This window comes from Vigna umbellata, chromosome 2 (assembly GCF_029865625.1).
Source record: "Vigna umbellata cultivar VRB3 chromosome 2, Vumbellata_1.0, whole genome shotgun sequence".
Lineage (NCBI taxonomy): Eukaryota > Viridiplantae > Streptophyta > Magnoliopsida > Fabales > Fabaceae > Vigna > Vigna umbellata.
This window is the reverse complement of record NC_142166.1, coordinates 5,313,674-5,328,397: the sequence shown is the minus strand read 5'-3', so window position 1 is coordinate 5,328,397 and position 14,724 is coordinate 5,313,674. Positions and strand designations below refer to the sequence as shown.

The window sequence follows — 14,724 nt, the reverse complement described above, 5'->3', positions numbered from 1 at the left end:
TAAATACACACAGCAAGACAATCAAATACAACATCAATATTTTTATATCGAGTAAAAAATTATTCTTGTTCCCAAACATTCTTGCTTCAGTAGGATGTAATGTTTTTCTAATACATAGACCAGACAAAATATAGATACTATCTATATAGAAATTAAGAAAATTATAATTAATGTTTTGTTGTAAACTATTATATGGTTTTCTATTGTATCTTTTATTTACTGGAAAGCTGCAGTTCTCCATCTTCTACTATTTTTTTAATTTATAAATAATGTAAAATTCTATTTTCAAAAGTCATAGATTTTTTTTTATCAGCGAGAGAAAATTATATAAATAGAACAGTTAGAATATTACAAGCTGTATGAAAAAAGTACTACATAGTTATTATATATAATATGTATATACAATGACTAAGGTCTAAGTTTTCCAAAGTCACATGCTTATTATATCTGCAAAAAAAAAAAAAAAAACTGCTGCTCCAGCTAATTTACATTTATTCACATTACAAAGTTTGTACTGTTCTCTATTAAAGCAAAAATTACAAGGTATGATCATCTACCAATAGATACACAGCCAAAGTTGTCTTCATCATCAGCTGTACCATAAGAACCTCTGTCTTCCTCTCCTCATAGCACACTTACCATAGCTCTTGTTACTCCTATTTCACAGTCCCACCACAAAAAGCAGGTATGTTAGCACTGAACATATAGAAAATAAACAAACAGAAAAACAAAACACAATCCTAGATCGAGACAGGTATGTGTCAAAATACAATACCCCCTAAGACTTAGGTACGCGAAATATAAAAAATGAACACTAAGACTCCTGATTTAATAAGTCATGGTAAAACAAAGGACTAAGATATATATTTACAATTAGGGATCCATGATAAGGAAACATTTATCAACGTGACACTTAAGAATTCAATAAAAAAAAGTTTACTGGTGTAAAATATATGGTGGGTACTTACTCCTTAATAATGATTCTTTTAATTTTGACCTGTGCTGCAAAAGTAGAATATATAAGAACCAGGTTGGTTCTCAAAGTAAGAAAAAAAAAACATGTGACTAGAATTTTGTTCTGTGGTTATTTTATGAGGTTTCAAACTAAACTAAATCTTGACAGTTAAACTCGAAAGGTTGTCCTTCCTATATGAGACTTAACCAAACATCTCTTAGGACACAAGCTGACAATAACCATGCACCACTTCTGTAGATGTTCCTTAAGCCAACCTTCTCACATGTGAAGTCTTGGTAAAGTTTTTCAGTTTTCATCTCTCAGTGTCAACATTGACCTAAGTCTTTTGAGATATTTTCAATTTAAAATTTAGAAGATAGTTTTTTGTGGATTACAAAAATCTAATACATTTCAATTATTTAAATTTTAAAAAATTGGTTAATTTTTGCAAAGACATTTCACTTATAAACAAATATTTTGATAGGTAAATAAACTTTTTACTACTTTTCTTTAAAAGACTTTCATAAAAAAAATCAATTATTATTTAGTAAATGACATATTCTATTTGAAAAGTAAAATAATTTTCTTATATTTAAAGATCGATAAAACAAGTTTTAAAACGACAGAAAATAACTTAAATACTCATAAATAAAAAATTCTTAAAACCATCAAAATAAATAATTTATAACATTGAAGAAATTTCATAACAAATAATGAAAAGTATTGAAAAAAATGAGTATCTACTAATTTATATTTTGCTCTTTTGATCATATGCTCACTCAGAAAAGAAAATGAGTTCAGTCTAGAGAATGATAGGGTTAGAGTTATAAACTTTTAGTCATTTTGATTATAACATCCTATTATAAAAAATTGATGCATTTAGATATGATATTTATAAATCAGATGGATTTTGTCTTTAGAGTTAACATTAATCTGACATGGTAAATGAAAGTTATTTCTTTTAATTATTATTAAATTAACATTTAATTAAATTCAATATTTTTTTAATTGATTAAATATGCTTCTATTTGGGTTCATAAATATCTGTCCTATTCAATTTGTTAAGAGATGATGAAAGAGTTACTCTAATGTAAGGAGACTGTGCATCTTTTGTGCACTTGTGTGACCATATTTTGATCATATAAAACACAGGGACTAAATGCATGAATTGTACATAAGTTAATAAACTCTTATCAATAATTCCAACCTTTTTTTTTCTAATTTATTTACTGATTAAAAAGACTTTGGTGATCAATGAACTCAGTTCCTTTGTTTTTAACCAAAGTTAATCAATAATAAGGAATTATGATATTTAGAGTTACCACACTCATTTTTTTTTTTCTATATAACTGTTCTATCTACATCACAACAAAATTCAAATTTCTCATGTTCATTCAACATTTTGAAATGGATTTGCAGTACATAACTGATTCTGTATCTTCATTTTCCATATGGCAGATTCTATATATGTAGAACCCTCTTCTCAATCATAGCCATAGCTTAGGTGACAAAACTAAAATATGTTTGGCAGAAAAAACATTTGACTCATGCTAGAAGATTATTCTTGTGACCAAATTATTGGTTATTGATGTGTGACTACATTATCCCTATATCATCATGTGTGGCTACCATATCTCTTCCATAGTTCAAAGTTTCATCTAGACAATGGTAAAAAAAAAGAAAATTGTAGGGTTTTTGTCATACTCATGGGGACAGCCTAATAACAATCCACACTCTCCTGAATCCGTTTGTCTTTTCGATTTGTCTGCTTTAGATGTTTCCAAGTCACGTGAATGTCTTATAGTGATAGCTCTAAGGTGGTGCTAGGCTGTAATATCTATCTTCTGTTCTAACGAGTTTTACCATGACTCGTGTAGCAGAAACGTTCAGAATCAGAACCTTTTTGCCGTTTATTAATTTTTTTTTTCATTTTTTCCTTCTTCCTTTTCTTCTCCAAACCTTTCTTTATAATAACTAGACAAAAGTTCGGCTTTGCAGTGCCTCTGATCTTTTTCACGCTCTTCTTTTCTTTCTCTCTCTTTACTTGGTTTGTGTGCAATGCATGAACCAATGATACCAACTTATCGTTATTCAGTGGTGTCTTCACCTATGTCTATAGATCTCAATGAAGATCATACACACACTCTCTTCAGTACAATCCATCAAGTCTCTTCTTCATCTTCTTCTTTATCTACTTCTATTCTCTTCAACCCAGATCAGGATCAAGGAGGATTTCGCTATTGTGGATCAAAACATCTTCAAGAGGTGAGAATATATACATATATATAGTTTTTTTTGTTGAAGCTAGAATATGTTCTCTTGTGTATATACAACAACAAGCTTAATTTGTCTTATTTATAGTTATATAGATAGAGTATGATATGTAGAACATGATCATATTCATGATCTATATCTTTTTGTTTTGATGAATTTAATCATGTGATCTGTAGGCCCAGAAGATTGTCTGTTTCGGTGGATCATGGGATCATCAAGCAGAAAAGATTGAAAACAGAAGTGATCTCCAGCTTAGACTTTGGAAGAAAGAAGAGTGTGACAATCTTCAAGGCGAAGACAGTTCAACTAACTGGATGCCTTCAAAGATGAGAATGGTGCGGAAAATTATGATTTCAGATCAAAGAGGTTCTCATATGGCAGATATCTCTAATTCTAAGAAGATGAAGGCTAAAGAGAAAAACCCAACACTGTCACAGCTGGTAACTGATGATAGTAACTACAACTCTTCTTCAAACAAGAACAGTCTCACAGCTAGGGTTTGTGCTGATTGCCACACCACTAAGACCCCTCTCTGGAGGACTGGACCAACAGGTCCTAAGGTAAATTCTTTTTTTATTTTCCCTTACACGAATTCAACCTCTAATTTTCTTTTCATGAAAAGCAATTAATTTGCTCTAGGTTTTTATTTTAGTGTGTTCAATCATAAGTAATTAAGCTTTCTATGATGTAGAACAAAGCAATTACATAATATCTTTAATTTGCTGAGAAACATAATGAGAATTGACAGATATGTTAATAATGCAACTAGAAACTTTGAATTAAACAATCAATCTTAATGTTGAAATTCAATTGGGTTTTACAGTCTCTTTGCAATGCTTGTGGAATTCGACAAAGGAAGGCAAGACGCGCTACTGCTGGAGCTGCAACAAAGGCAAATGGAACAAATAAGTTGGAGGCTAAGAAATCTGAAGTGAAGAAGGGGAAAAAGTTGCATAGCAAAGGGAAAAAGCCCAAAACTGGGGGTGCACCAGTGCTGGTGAAAAAGAAGCGTAAACCAGCCAAGTTTAGAAAGAAGTTCGGTGCTTTTGAGGATTTGTCAGTAAGATTCCAACAAGTTTTCCCTCAGGATGAGAAAGAAGCTGCAATCTTGCTCATGGCTTTATCTCATGGACTACTTCATGGCTTCCCCACAGATCGCTACATCTCTTAGATTTACAAGACTGGTTTCAAATCATAAGACAAATTCTCAGTGTTGCGCTAGATTTAGTGATGTTAGTACGGGAACTGATAATAGGGACAATAAAATTATGAGGTGTGGTTTTCTCAAGTTGATTATATGATGAATTTTGAACAAGAAGACAAATACAAAATAATAGTGTAATGTGTTTCAATAATTTGATTCATTACTCTTTGTTCTTCGTCAATACTTTTACTTTATCTGCTATGGTGAGGTTTCTATATGAGGTGTGACTTAGATTTTAAGCTTAAAAGTTCCTTAGGAACTATACAAAGTAAAGGTGATTGCTATGGCAGTCTCTGCAAGATCTCCAGAGGAGAAATCAACAGAAATCGTTAAATTTATATTACTTTAACTCTCCTCACCTTATCTTCAAAAATTTCAATTTCATATTCACCACAACAGGTTTCTCAATGATGACAGTGAAAATTCATACTTGGGCACAGCTTTTTGTGTCCTATGAGACCTTTAGAGGATTGTACTTCAGATTAAGACTCCTGTCTGCATTCAAAATTAATGTCAGTAGTCTTGACTTTAGATCAAGAAATAGTACTTACCACAACAAGTTTCTCATTGTTATTTTTATATGAACAACTGCAGGCTACACCAGCAAATGTAATTATATATATATTGATAAATAGTATGTAACTTTATCTAATATGTGTGTGTTTTCTTTTGGCTGATTTTAACAAGTCTTTGAAATTAATTATACATATAATGTTTGGGGAATGGATATGAAATATTAAACCTTAACCCGTGTTTATTTTTAAATAAAGTATATATTAAGTTATTAATTATTTTCATTTATATAATATAAAAATGATTAAAAATATGAACATAAAAATGAAATTTGAAAATTGAATTATATACTGAGTTTAATATGTTGGTCACATGAAGATTATAAAGATCTATATATGGTTATTGTGATTATTACAGCTTATTCTACCAAAATGCTATTTTCTTTCTAAATTGGTGAATGTTGTGCATTTTAAATGTCAATGCCATGTTATTTGTTATAAATGTCAGGGAGTTACTCCCTCCACCACCACAAAGTACTCCCTGCATTTTCTTATTCCTTTTTTACTTTTCAATAAATGGATGTCAACATTCGTTGTTCGACAAACGAATGTCAACATTCGTTCGACAAACCGATGTCAACGGATGTCACCTTTCACAGCGTTCCCATGACCCAACTCTCCCTCGACAGCCCTTCCCTCCCCCCTCACCTCATCTCCCTCGAACTCTCCCGCCACAGCACCCAAAACGTTGCCCTTCCACTCCAAAGCCTCATGGACTTCTTAAACTTCAGCAACCCCAAAACTCTCACTAAAAATCTCACCACAAAATCCCCACTTTCTTCTACTACACATTCACAACCTCCAGTCTCGTTGTGCTTTTTCATTTCTCCACCACTCTCCCAAAACAAATCAAAGATCAACAGTTTCTACTTTACTTCCTAGGTTTTACCTACAATATCCATGGATATCTTTCCAAACGAAACCCTCGACCCTTTGAGCCACATTAACCAGATTTTCGGTCGGATAGCGGAAGACATGAAGTTGTAAATTAACATTCTCTCCCTCCATTGGCTATAATAGCAAGCTTTTTAAGCATATTTCTTGGGTTTGTTCCCTTTTCCTTTTTTGGGGTTTTCTTGGAAAAAAAAAAAGGAAAAGAAGTAATTAGGTATAATATAATTAAAGAAAAAAAGAAAACAAGAAATGAGAAGAGTGAAACGGAAATGGAAGAGAAACGGAAATGGGAGAGGAGAGAAAGTGAAACGGAAATGGAAGAAGAAAATGGAATTCGTAAGAGATGGTTGGGGTGTAGTTACCTAGCAAAAATAAATGAGTAAAAGTAGGAAGGATAAAATTGAAATTAAAAGAATTTAGGGAGGTGGAGGAAGCATGGTATGGTGGTGGATGGAGCAACACCCTAAATGTCAATACTAATTTCTCACTTTTCTAGTTAAAAAATGAAATTTCAATTTTATTATTTAACTATTAAGATAATTTAAGATGTTGTTATAATAAGTTATTTATTAATATATTTTTAATATTGGAAATGCATATTATTTAAATATATTATGAGCTCTTTATATATTGTGTAGGAGTCAGAATTCATTAACTCAATTTGTCTAACTTGTCAAAAGGAAATGGATTCAACCAAATAAGCCGACTGCTTGAAAACGCACACCGAGGTGAGTTGGTCCGTGAAATTGACTCATTGTCTCTTTAATACTTCAAATTAATATATAAAAAATAATTAGTTTTTATATACTTGAAAAAGAACAATGTACATATAAAATAAAATGAGTACAGTGTTAATAAAAAGTTGTATAGGGTCTTGCAGACAACTACAATATATATGCATAAAGGTCCACCTTTTAGAGTGTAGTGGTATAGAAATTACGTTCAGCTCCCAAATAACGTTCATATAAAATTTAAAAAGGGTAAATGGACGGATATATTGCGAAATATTGTGGAATACACATAAAAAAAATCTAACGCATAATTTTCTTACTTAGAAAGGTCACTCGTTTTTCTTGCATATGCCCAACTTGATGTGCTCGACATTCTCCTTCAACCAAGTTAACTGTATCGACGAACTCCTCTAACGACTGGCTGGTACTGAAGTAGGAAATATAGTCTCCTACCTCATGAGGAGTCCAGTCGTATTCCATAGACAACATTATTATGTGTACTTCTGTTACTCCGTCTCACGGAGCTACTCCCCACTTGGTTGATCCTAGGATTGAGGACCCAATCGACAATGATGATACTTTGACTCGCTGTCAACGTACCCGTAGCATCTCTTTCCCTCAGACTCCTTAGACGAAAAAAACATAATGGTTGGCATCATTACTTTAGACAAAGAGAAGAATATGATACTAGATCATGAATAGAAGATAAATAGCAAGTATGAAAATGACAACGACTCTACTCCCTATTTATTGTTAAAAGGGGCGCCTAGACAAACGAATTCCAGTCGTGAAACAAGTAAGATCAAACTATCCATAATTCATGACCTTTCGTTTCAACGAGCACAAGAATCTCAAACTAAACACACAGCTAACTATTTTAAACCGAGCAGTTACACAAAAAGCCTACTCTCCCCAAAACATTGGAATACTCTCCAACTAAACAAACCCCTTCACATATCAAGGTATGAAGATATGCTCGGGCTTAGGGAACTTGTGCATAGTATAATCGTTCCTAAGCAAAATCATTATCAATTGAGCCATAATTAGGCAATGAAATATATAAATAGAGGTTTTATGGTATTATAGTAGGTTGATTACATTCATCACACATTTACTAATACTGTCGGATCCTTACTAGCTTTAGTATCGGAATGTCTTCTGTATGTAAACCCTAATTTTGACCGAACGGTAAAGAGTTTGAAGTGAATGAAAAACTTTGACATGTACTAATTTAATTTGCGTGAAACCAATACTTATGACAATAATTAAAAACAATGTAAAAAAATGAATTTTAATAGAAGTTAATACTTTCTAACTTATTTTTAAATAAAATAAACTTTGTTTTGTTATGTTAACATCAACTTAACCAATTCTAATAATGATATATTTTAACCGACTTGATTTATTTTTAATGACACTTTTATTTAAAAGTTAATTTAATATTTTATTTGAGTTACTTTCAAAACCAACCAATCATCACCCCTCATCTTTTCTTTCTACTCTTTCTAGTTCAACCCGTTATCCTAACTAGAATGGATTAAATTTTTCAATTAAGGGTTGTTGGTCCATTTTTTTATTATTGCAAGTGAATTAAGGAATTGTAATCTCTCCTAAGTTTTAAGTATTGTCATTTTGTTGAGTAGTTAAAATACATTGTTTTAATGTTTTAATTAAGGATTATTGACGAGTAGAAGTTTTTTTTTCCGTACTTTGTTGAACATTCAAAATACATATATGTTAGTATATTAAAATTTTGTTTAATTTATTTTAAAACGTTAAAACTAATGTATATCAATGTATTTTGAAGATATAATAGATTAACACACACATTTTTCTCTCAGTCTCACTTCTACAAACATATGAAAAATTAAAACTTAAATTCAACCTTAATTAAAGTTAGGATGACAATATGGACAATTTCGTCTAATATTTGATCGGTTCAATTTGAAATGCAGATAATTTTTTTTTACCCACCCACGTTTAACTTGCATAAAAATTTTAATAACTTTATTTTTATTTAATTAAATTAATAGAAATAATAATTTTATAAGTTTATTTCTTAAAATAAGTAATATTTGTAATTATATATTTTATAATTTTTGAATACAAACTTATTCAAAATAGAAATGATTTTAAACTAGAGTGAAACAAGAAAGAAATGTGAATTACAGACATACTTTTGAATGGTTTGAACACAAATGAGCAAACTGCTATTCCATAGACTTGAAAAGGAAGCGAATGAGCAAGTTGCTTAGAAGAACACACAACATGTCGTGCTAGGGTTGCTGGATTTTAGGAATTTAAATCAATGTAGACTATGCCGGCCAAATGCGGATTAGTCCACCATTGACCCACATGGGCAACGAGTTATGTTGTCTCTCCTTCAGATTTTCACCTTCAATATGTAGTCTATCTTCCTCTTCAACCCCAAAAGGGAAAAAAACCACTATGGATGTGGAGGAAACTTAAGGAGGAGAGGGAGAGTTTCCCAGCACTCCAAGCAGCCTTCAAGAGTCTCTCTTAAACACCTTAGGTGATTCTATTAGTATAAAAATAAGAAATGCTCAAAACCCTAACAAAAACATGATTAAATATTCACTTTCGCGTATTAGAGCCGACAAACTTATCCCATGAGATCTAAAAATTGATGCTTTCTAACTTGTAACTCACTGGATAAGCCATATTTTTACCCAACAACTCAAGTACTGCAGGTTTGAATTGTAAATTTCGCCTAGCAAGCAGCCAGCTCGCCCAACTACTCTACCTAGCGTCCAATGGTGATTTGTTGGTCATCATGGACGGTCTATGACAGTATAACCCTACATGTAAATCCTTTTTTTATGTTTGAAGCGTTGGGTATGACTCTATATTAGACTGACATGTATAACTTAAGTATTATTTCTTTTGATGACAAATAATATTTTATAACTCAATTTTTAGTTCCCATACACACTCTTTAATTTATATATATTTTTTTATTTCTTTGTAAAAATTCAATATATATTTAATAAATTTATAATTTAAAGAGAAAATCTTTTCTGATAACTTTAAGAGAATTTTACATTATTTAGTTACATCTAAGTATCTAAATTGCTATTATGTTGGCTTAAGTTTAATGCTTATTAACATGATCCTCTTAATTTGAGATTCTATGATTGTGCATATTTGGAGTTCGTATTGACATTTTTTTTCCTCTGTGTGCATCCTCTTAACCTAAGAGTTAATTCGGTTCACTTATTTTTTATATTACCATCATATTAGTTTTTATATTATCTATTTTGGTATTGTGAGTAGTAAAAGCAAAATATATGAACATTTTTGCAAATTATATAACATTATCAATACTATACTAAATACACTTAAATAACATGTGTTAAAATCTTGAATATCATAAAAGAAATATGCCATGGAAAATATAAGTCCCTGTCAAAGAGGTGGAAACTATTTTCTTATTATGATATATATATATATATATATATATACATATATATATATATATAATATATATATATATACATATATATATGTATATACATATATATGTAATATATATGTATATATATATATACATATATATGTATATATATATATATATAATATGTATATATATATATATATATATATATATAAATAAATAAATCAGATCCAAAAACAACTTTAGTACTAGAAGTTATTCCAACCTTACAAGGGAAACTTTTTTTTAGAACATTTTGGAACCCCTGTCGCAGAGGCTACTAAGTGTTTTTTTTTAATTGTTTCAAAATTCATCTTAGGCTACTTTTCTGTTCAAATCCTTTCTAGGATTTCTAAGTTACATATATTAAATTTGACTTGACACAGTCTGCTTCAGTTTAGAGGAGACTGAGTGGAGTTTCATGGAAGGAACGACACATAAGTTAGAGGACAAAAAAGGTAGCTGTGTTAAAAGTTAAAATCCTCTTGAACCCATCACAGTTTCGTACCTGTCACACAAGTTTAAAGTGCCATTTTTTTACTACATGCTTCAGTTATTTGTTTTTCGTTTCTTTAACAGTTTATATCATGACAGTAACACACTCTTTTCAAACACAATTTTATCTTTATAAAACCATATGTTCTATTGAATAAATGGGTGTCATCTGAACAATCTGGTATGTATGAGAAATCTGTTAAAAAATGTGAAAACATAATTCCTACTGAATAATAGTGTAACAGTATTTGAAGAATCCAATTCATGTCTCATTTTGAATAGTAAGAGGAGAGTAGTCACGGCAAGGGCTTACAAGTTAATAAACAGACAAAATGGGATTTTTTTCTACCAAGCTTTTATGGCTAATAAATGTTTCTGAGGTTGCAAGGACCACACAACCTGGTCTCATTGGATTCTAACCATATCCATTCTTTCAAAACCCATCCATGTTTCCATCACTTAACCAACAGAGTCAATCAACACAACACTTTTCTTCAGCACTCAACCTAGATCAGAGTCTAGAGTTCTGGACAGTAACTACTGTCAAGCTAATCTCTTTCTTTCTCTATTCTTTTGTTAACTAATTGAGTTTCTGGGTTTACTGAATTCTTCTTCCTGCAATGCCAGGAACCATCATGGTTTCAGGTACTAACTTTCATTTAGAGTACTGAATCCCAGATGGTTTTTTTTTTTTTTCTTTTTCTCACTTCTCTATTCATTTTACAGTACTGGAATTCATGGATCTTCCATTATCTTCAGCAACATCCATAAGGGGTATGCTCTTGCTTTTGAATTTGTAGCTATCTCTCCCCTTAAGCACATTCTTAAGGCCAATTATAACAAGTTCAGTGGTGAATGCATGCAGCTTCCTTGGGGAGAATAGAGTACCAAGTGAATGACAAGGAAAAGTTATCTTTGTGAGATTGTATACCTTGTTTATGTGATATGTGGTCATAACAATTTCTTGGTTATAATCTGTTCTGTTGTATATTGTTCAGTCCCATAACTAGCATCCGTGATGATTTGATTTTCAAAATTCAGGATGCTGAGGGGAATGAAATATCACGTACAGGTTGTTTTTCAGTACATATCCTATTTGAATTGGCCTTTTCAAAATCAGACACAGTAACTTGGTCTAACGGGATCTAATGAACAAATGGCAGGTATTCAAATCAAGTTGATATTAGAAAAAGGTGTTTTGGAAGACAAGTTTCCACTTTGGGGTGGCCATCTGCGTTTGAAGTTGCAAGTCATCCTTAGTGATGAAGAGCGCGACAGAATTCGTTCATTGGTACTGATTCATTTTTCTTATGCTTAAGAACGTTCTTCAGCATTTGATATTAAATACCTCAGTCAATTAACATTGATTTGAATGCTATTAACTTGTAGAGACAGAATTTTGAGGTTGTGGTTATTAGTGTTCCTCTACATTAACTTCTCACATATTTACTTTTGCAGAGACAATCTGCATTGAAGAAAAAACATGACGAGCTTCTTAGCAGTGGCCGAAGAGGAGAGGAAAGCGACAGCAGAGCTGTTCTTGGCAATGCTGCATTACCCTTCCGCAGAAATGATGAGGTCTCAGGTTTGATATTACTCAGCTGATTAGAGAAGCCATGAAAACTTAAAGCAGAAACACGATAATAAGAACATTAATGAGTAAAATATACAGAAACTGAATAATTATGAGACATCCTACATTCCCTCAGAGGCTCTTTCCTGATGTTTTAAGTGCTCCATCTTCTCAAGAATCACCAAAGAAACACCTTCAACAAGATCTGGCTGGTTCCCGTGATGAGAAGGAATCTGATGCTAGGACTCAGCTTGACCACAAACAGCTAAACCCAGTTAAGGATTAACTAATAATTTGCTTCAGTCTATTTTTACACCAACAAGGAGACATTGGAAAATATACTGTTGTTTGTTTAATGGTCATTTTACATGTTTTAGAACATTGCAGATGAATATAAGGAGTCCTCATCCACAAAACCTGTGTCACAACACAAGGGTAAGAAGCCTGCTTATCAGTCACCATCTGAGAAACATCCTCAGAGAGCTATTGGTTCAGAAGAAATTGCAGTTTTGTTTGGGTCAGAAAAAAATGATGTCCCGGCAAGTAATCTGATACAGCCACATGAAGAGGAAAGTGGCCTTCAATATTCTGAGAAGAGAGCCTCACTGGGAAGAATTCCAAGTAATGTGAGGAAGATGATAAGTGCCTTTGAAGGTGGATCTGCTCAGGTATAGTAAAATTTGTGCTTTAAGAGTATCATCAGCATATTATTGAAAACTGTTCAACAAATGAAGTTCACATGAAACTTGTCTTAAAACAGGATAAGAAATCTCAGATTAAACCACCTCCAACAAAACAGCAAGAAAGTTCAGATGAAAGAAGATATTCTTCCAAGACTCAACATTTGGAGAGAGATAAGTCAAAGAAGACAGAGCTAGCAGACTTACATGAAAGGGTGAAAAGTGCATCCCTGGTAAGACAGTTGAAACATGCCCCCACCATATATTGGAGAAAGATGAGAGTAAATTAACCTGCTTAATTATGTGTAATAGAATCAATTATTATATTATATTTACTTATTTTGTAACAGAATGAAGCACATGTTGGAACTCGAACTGAGGGGAGTAAGCATGAAAAGATGGTGAAGATTAAAGATTCAAAGCCCAAGACCTCTGATAACAATGGGGATGAAAATTCTGGAGGACCATTTAATCAGGTTATTATCTACTTTAAATTTTTTATATTGAGTTTCAATGAACAATGTTGCATTTATCAATCTTGTGTTTCAGTAGGTGTTCAGTCCTAAACAGAATTCAGTAGAGGTTTCTATTTCTCCTCTATTCTACAATATGCTGATATATCTTTTCCACATCTTCACTTTTCAGGTTGTAAAAGTTGCAATCATTATAGGATTTGGATTACTAGTTCTCCTAACCAGAAAAAGAAGAAAGAGGTATGAAAATTAGGCGATCTCCTAGCTATATTTCTTTTACTTTGATTCTGCTAATTATATCATGTCACGAATCAAATGTATTTCGAAATTGAAACAATGTAAACCTTTTTTCCTGGCACAGTTTATGGATTTTGTTAAAGAAATCATGCTTCATAGCATATTACTGTGGTCTGGAGCAATTATCTGTGACAATGTTTGTAGTTATGCCAGCATAAACCAAATTGTTCTGCTTCTTCCTTTTGTAGGTAAATTCTAATAGAAATTAAGCAAGAACTATGGACTTAGATTTACAATCATCCTACATATCTAGCTTTAGATAATCTTAGCAAGAATAGCAAGAATGATTCCTCTCTAACATCCATCTTGGCAAAAAGATGTGTACACTGAGTTTTTGTAAGCAATTATTGTCCATAGTTCACTAAGAACTTCTAAGTGCCTTTATCTCTGTACTATGTAGTAATGGAGAGAGGCAAAGGGATGTATTTAACTTTCTGAATTTACCAGAATGAAGAAGAAGAGTGCCTGAGAATCAGTTCAACAAATCTCAATTCCCAAATTCTTCATTTGTTGATGCATGCACAAGCATCCACAGGCTGCAATCAAGTCAACAACTTACAAGTTTCTGATAATGGGCCAAATTCAATGCAGTCGTATCCTGCTGGATGAACATCTTTCCTGGGCCTATTCTATGGCAATGCTGAGACAGTTGCATCCTTATTAGCAACTAAATATGTTAAGAAAACGTAGTTGAGAGACTTAAGGAAAGCTAGATTCATTTTTCACACGGATGAAGTAGATTTCAATAACTTTGTTCTTTTATTGCTTCCATGTACAATAAATTGGATTAAATCTGTAAAGTTTTGCGTGTTAAGGATGGCTGCAACTAATTAACCTATGAGTTGTCTTGATAATAACCAGTACAATTTGTTAACTTATGAAATTCATAACACAGCATATTAATACGTTGACCTTCTTAAGTGGTGAAAAAAAAAGTTTATAATATGATAATTAAAAACCATGAGATATTTGGTAAAAGAGTATGTTATTTCAACTTCTCTAAAGATATAATTAAAATAAGATTTTTCGAGGTGACTTAGATTTATTTAATTTATAAGAGAAAGTTAACAAAGAACAAACTTACCTAGGTAGTTCCCAAGTTAGAAAAGTTAAGTCTAGTTT

At 31.9% G+C, this 14,724-nt stretch overlaps 2 protein-coding genes across 7 annotated transcripts; both read left to right on the top strand.

The window, feature by feature from the left end:
- Positions 1-2,777: 2,777 nt before the first annotated feature.
- Positions 2,778-4,614, top strand: LOC124828268 (GATA transcription factor 21-like). Its single transcript, XM_047301531.2, has 3 exons — positions 2,778-3,220; positions 3,406-3,789; positions 4,053-4,614. The coding sequence occupies exons 1-3, from the start codon at positions 3,014-3,016 to the stop codon at positions 4,398-4,400; spliced, it is 939 nt and encodes a 312-aa protein (XP_047157487.1). The 5' UTR covers positions 2,778-3,013; the 3' UTR covers positions 4,401-4,614.
- A 6,369-nt stretch (positions 4,615-10,983) lies between these two features.
- LOC124828253 (uncharacterized) lies at positions 10,984-14,440 on the top strand. Of its 6 annotated transcripts, none has more exons than XM_088105843.1 (12): positions 10,984-11,224; positions 11,306-11,353; positions 11,445-11,496; positions 11,578-11,651; positions 11,743-11,870; positions 12,038-12,157; positions 12,289-12,426; positions 12,530-12,820; positions 12,913-13,065; positions 13,183-13,308; positions 13,478-13,545; positions 13,667-13,801. In XM_088105843.1, exons 1-12 carry the CDS (start codon positions 11,200-11,202, stop codon positions 13,758-13,760), a joined length of 1,317 nt encoding a protein of 438 aa, XP_087961969.1. In that variant the 5' UTR covers positions 10,984-11,199; the 3' UTR covers positions 13,761-13,801. The 6 variants fall into 6 exon arrangements, with proteins under 6 accessions (XP_087961969.1, XP_087961970.1, XP_087961971.1 ...); XM_088105844.1 differs by having other exon boundaries at positions 12,038-12,164; positions 12,329-12,426; XM_088105845.1 differs by lacking the exon at positions 13,667-13,801 and adding an exon at positions 14,003-14,440 and having other exon boundaries at positions 10,985-11,224.
- The last annotated feature ends 284 nt before the right edge of the window (positions 14,441-14,724 follow it).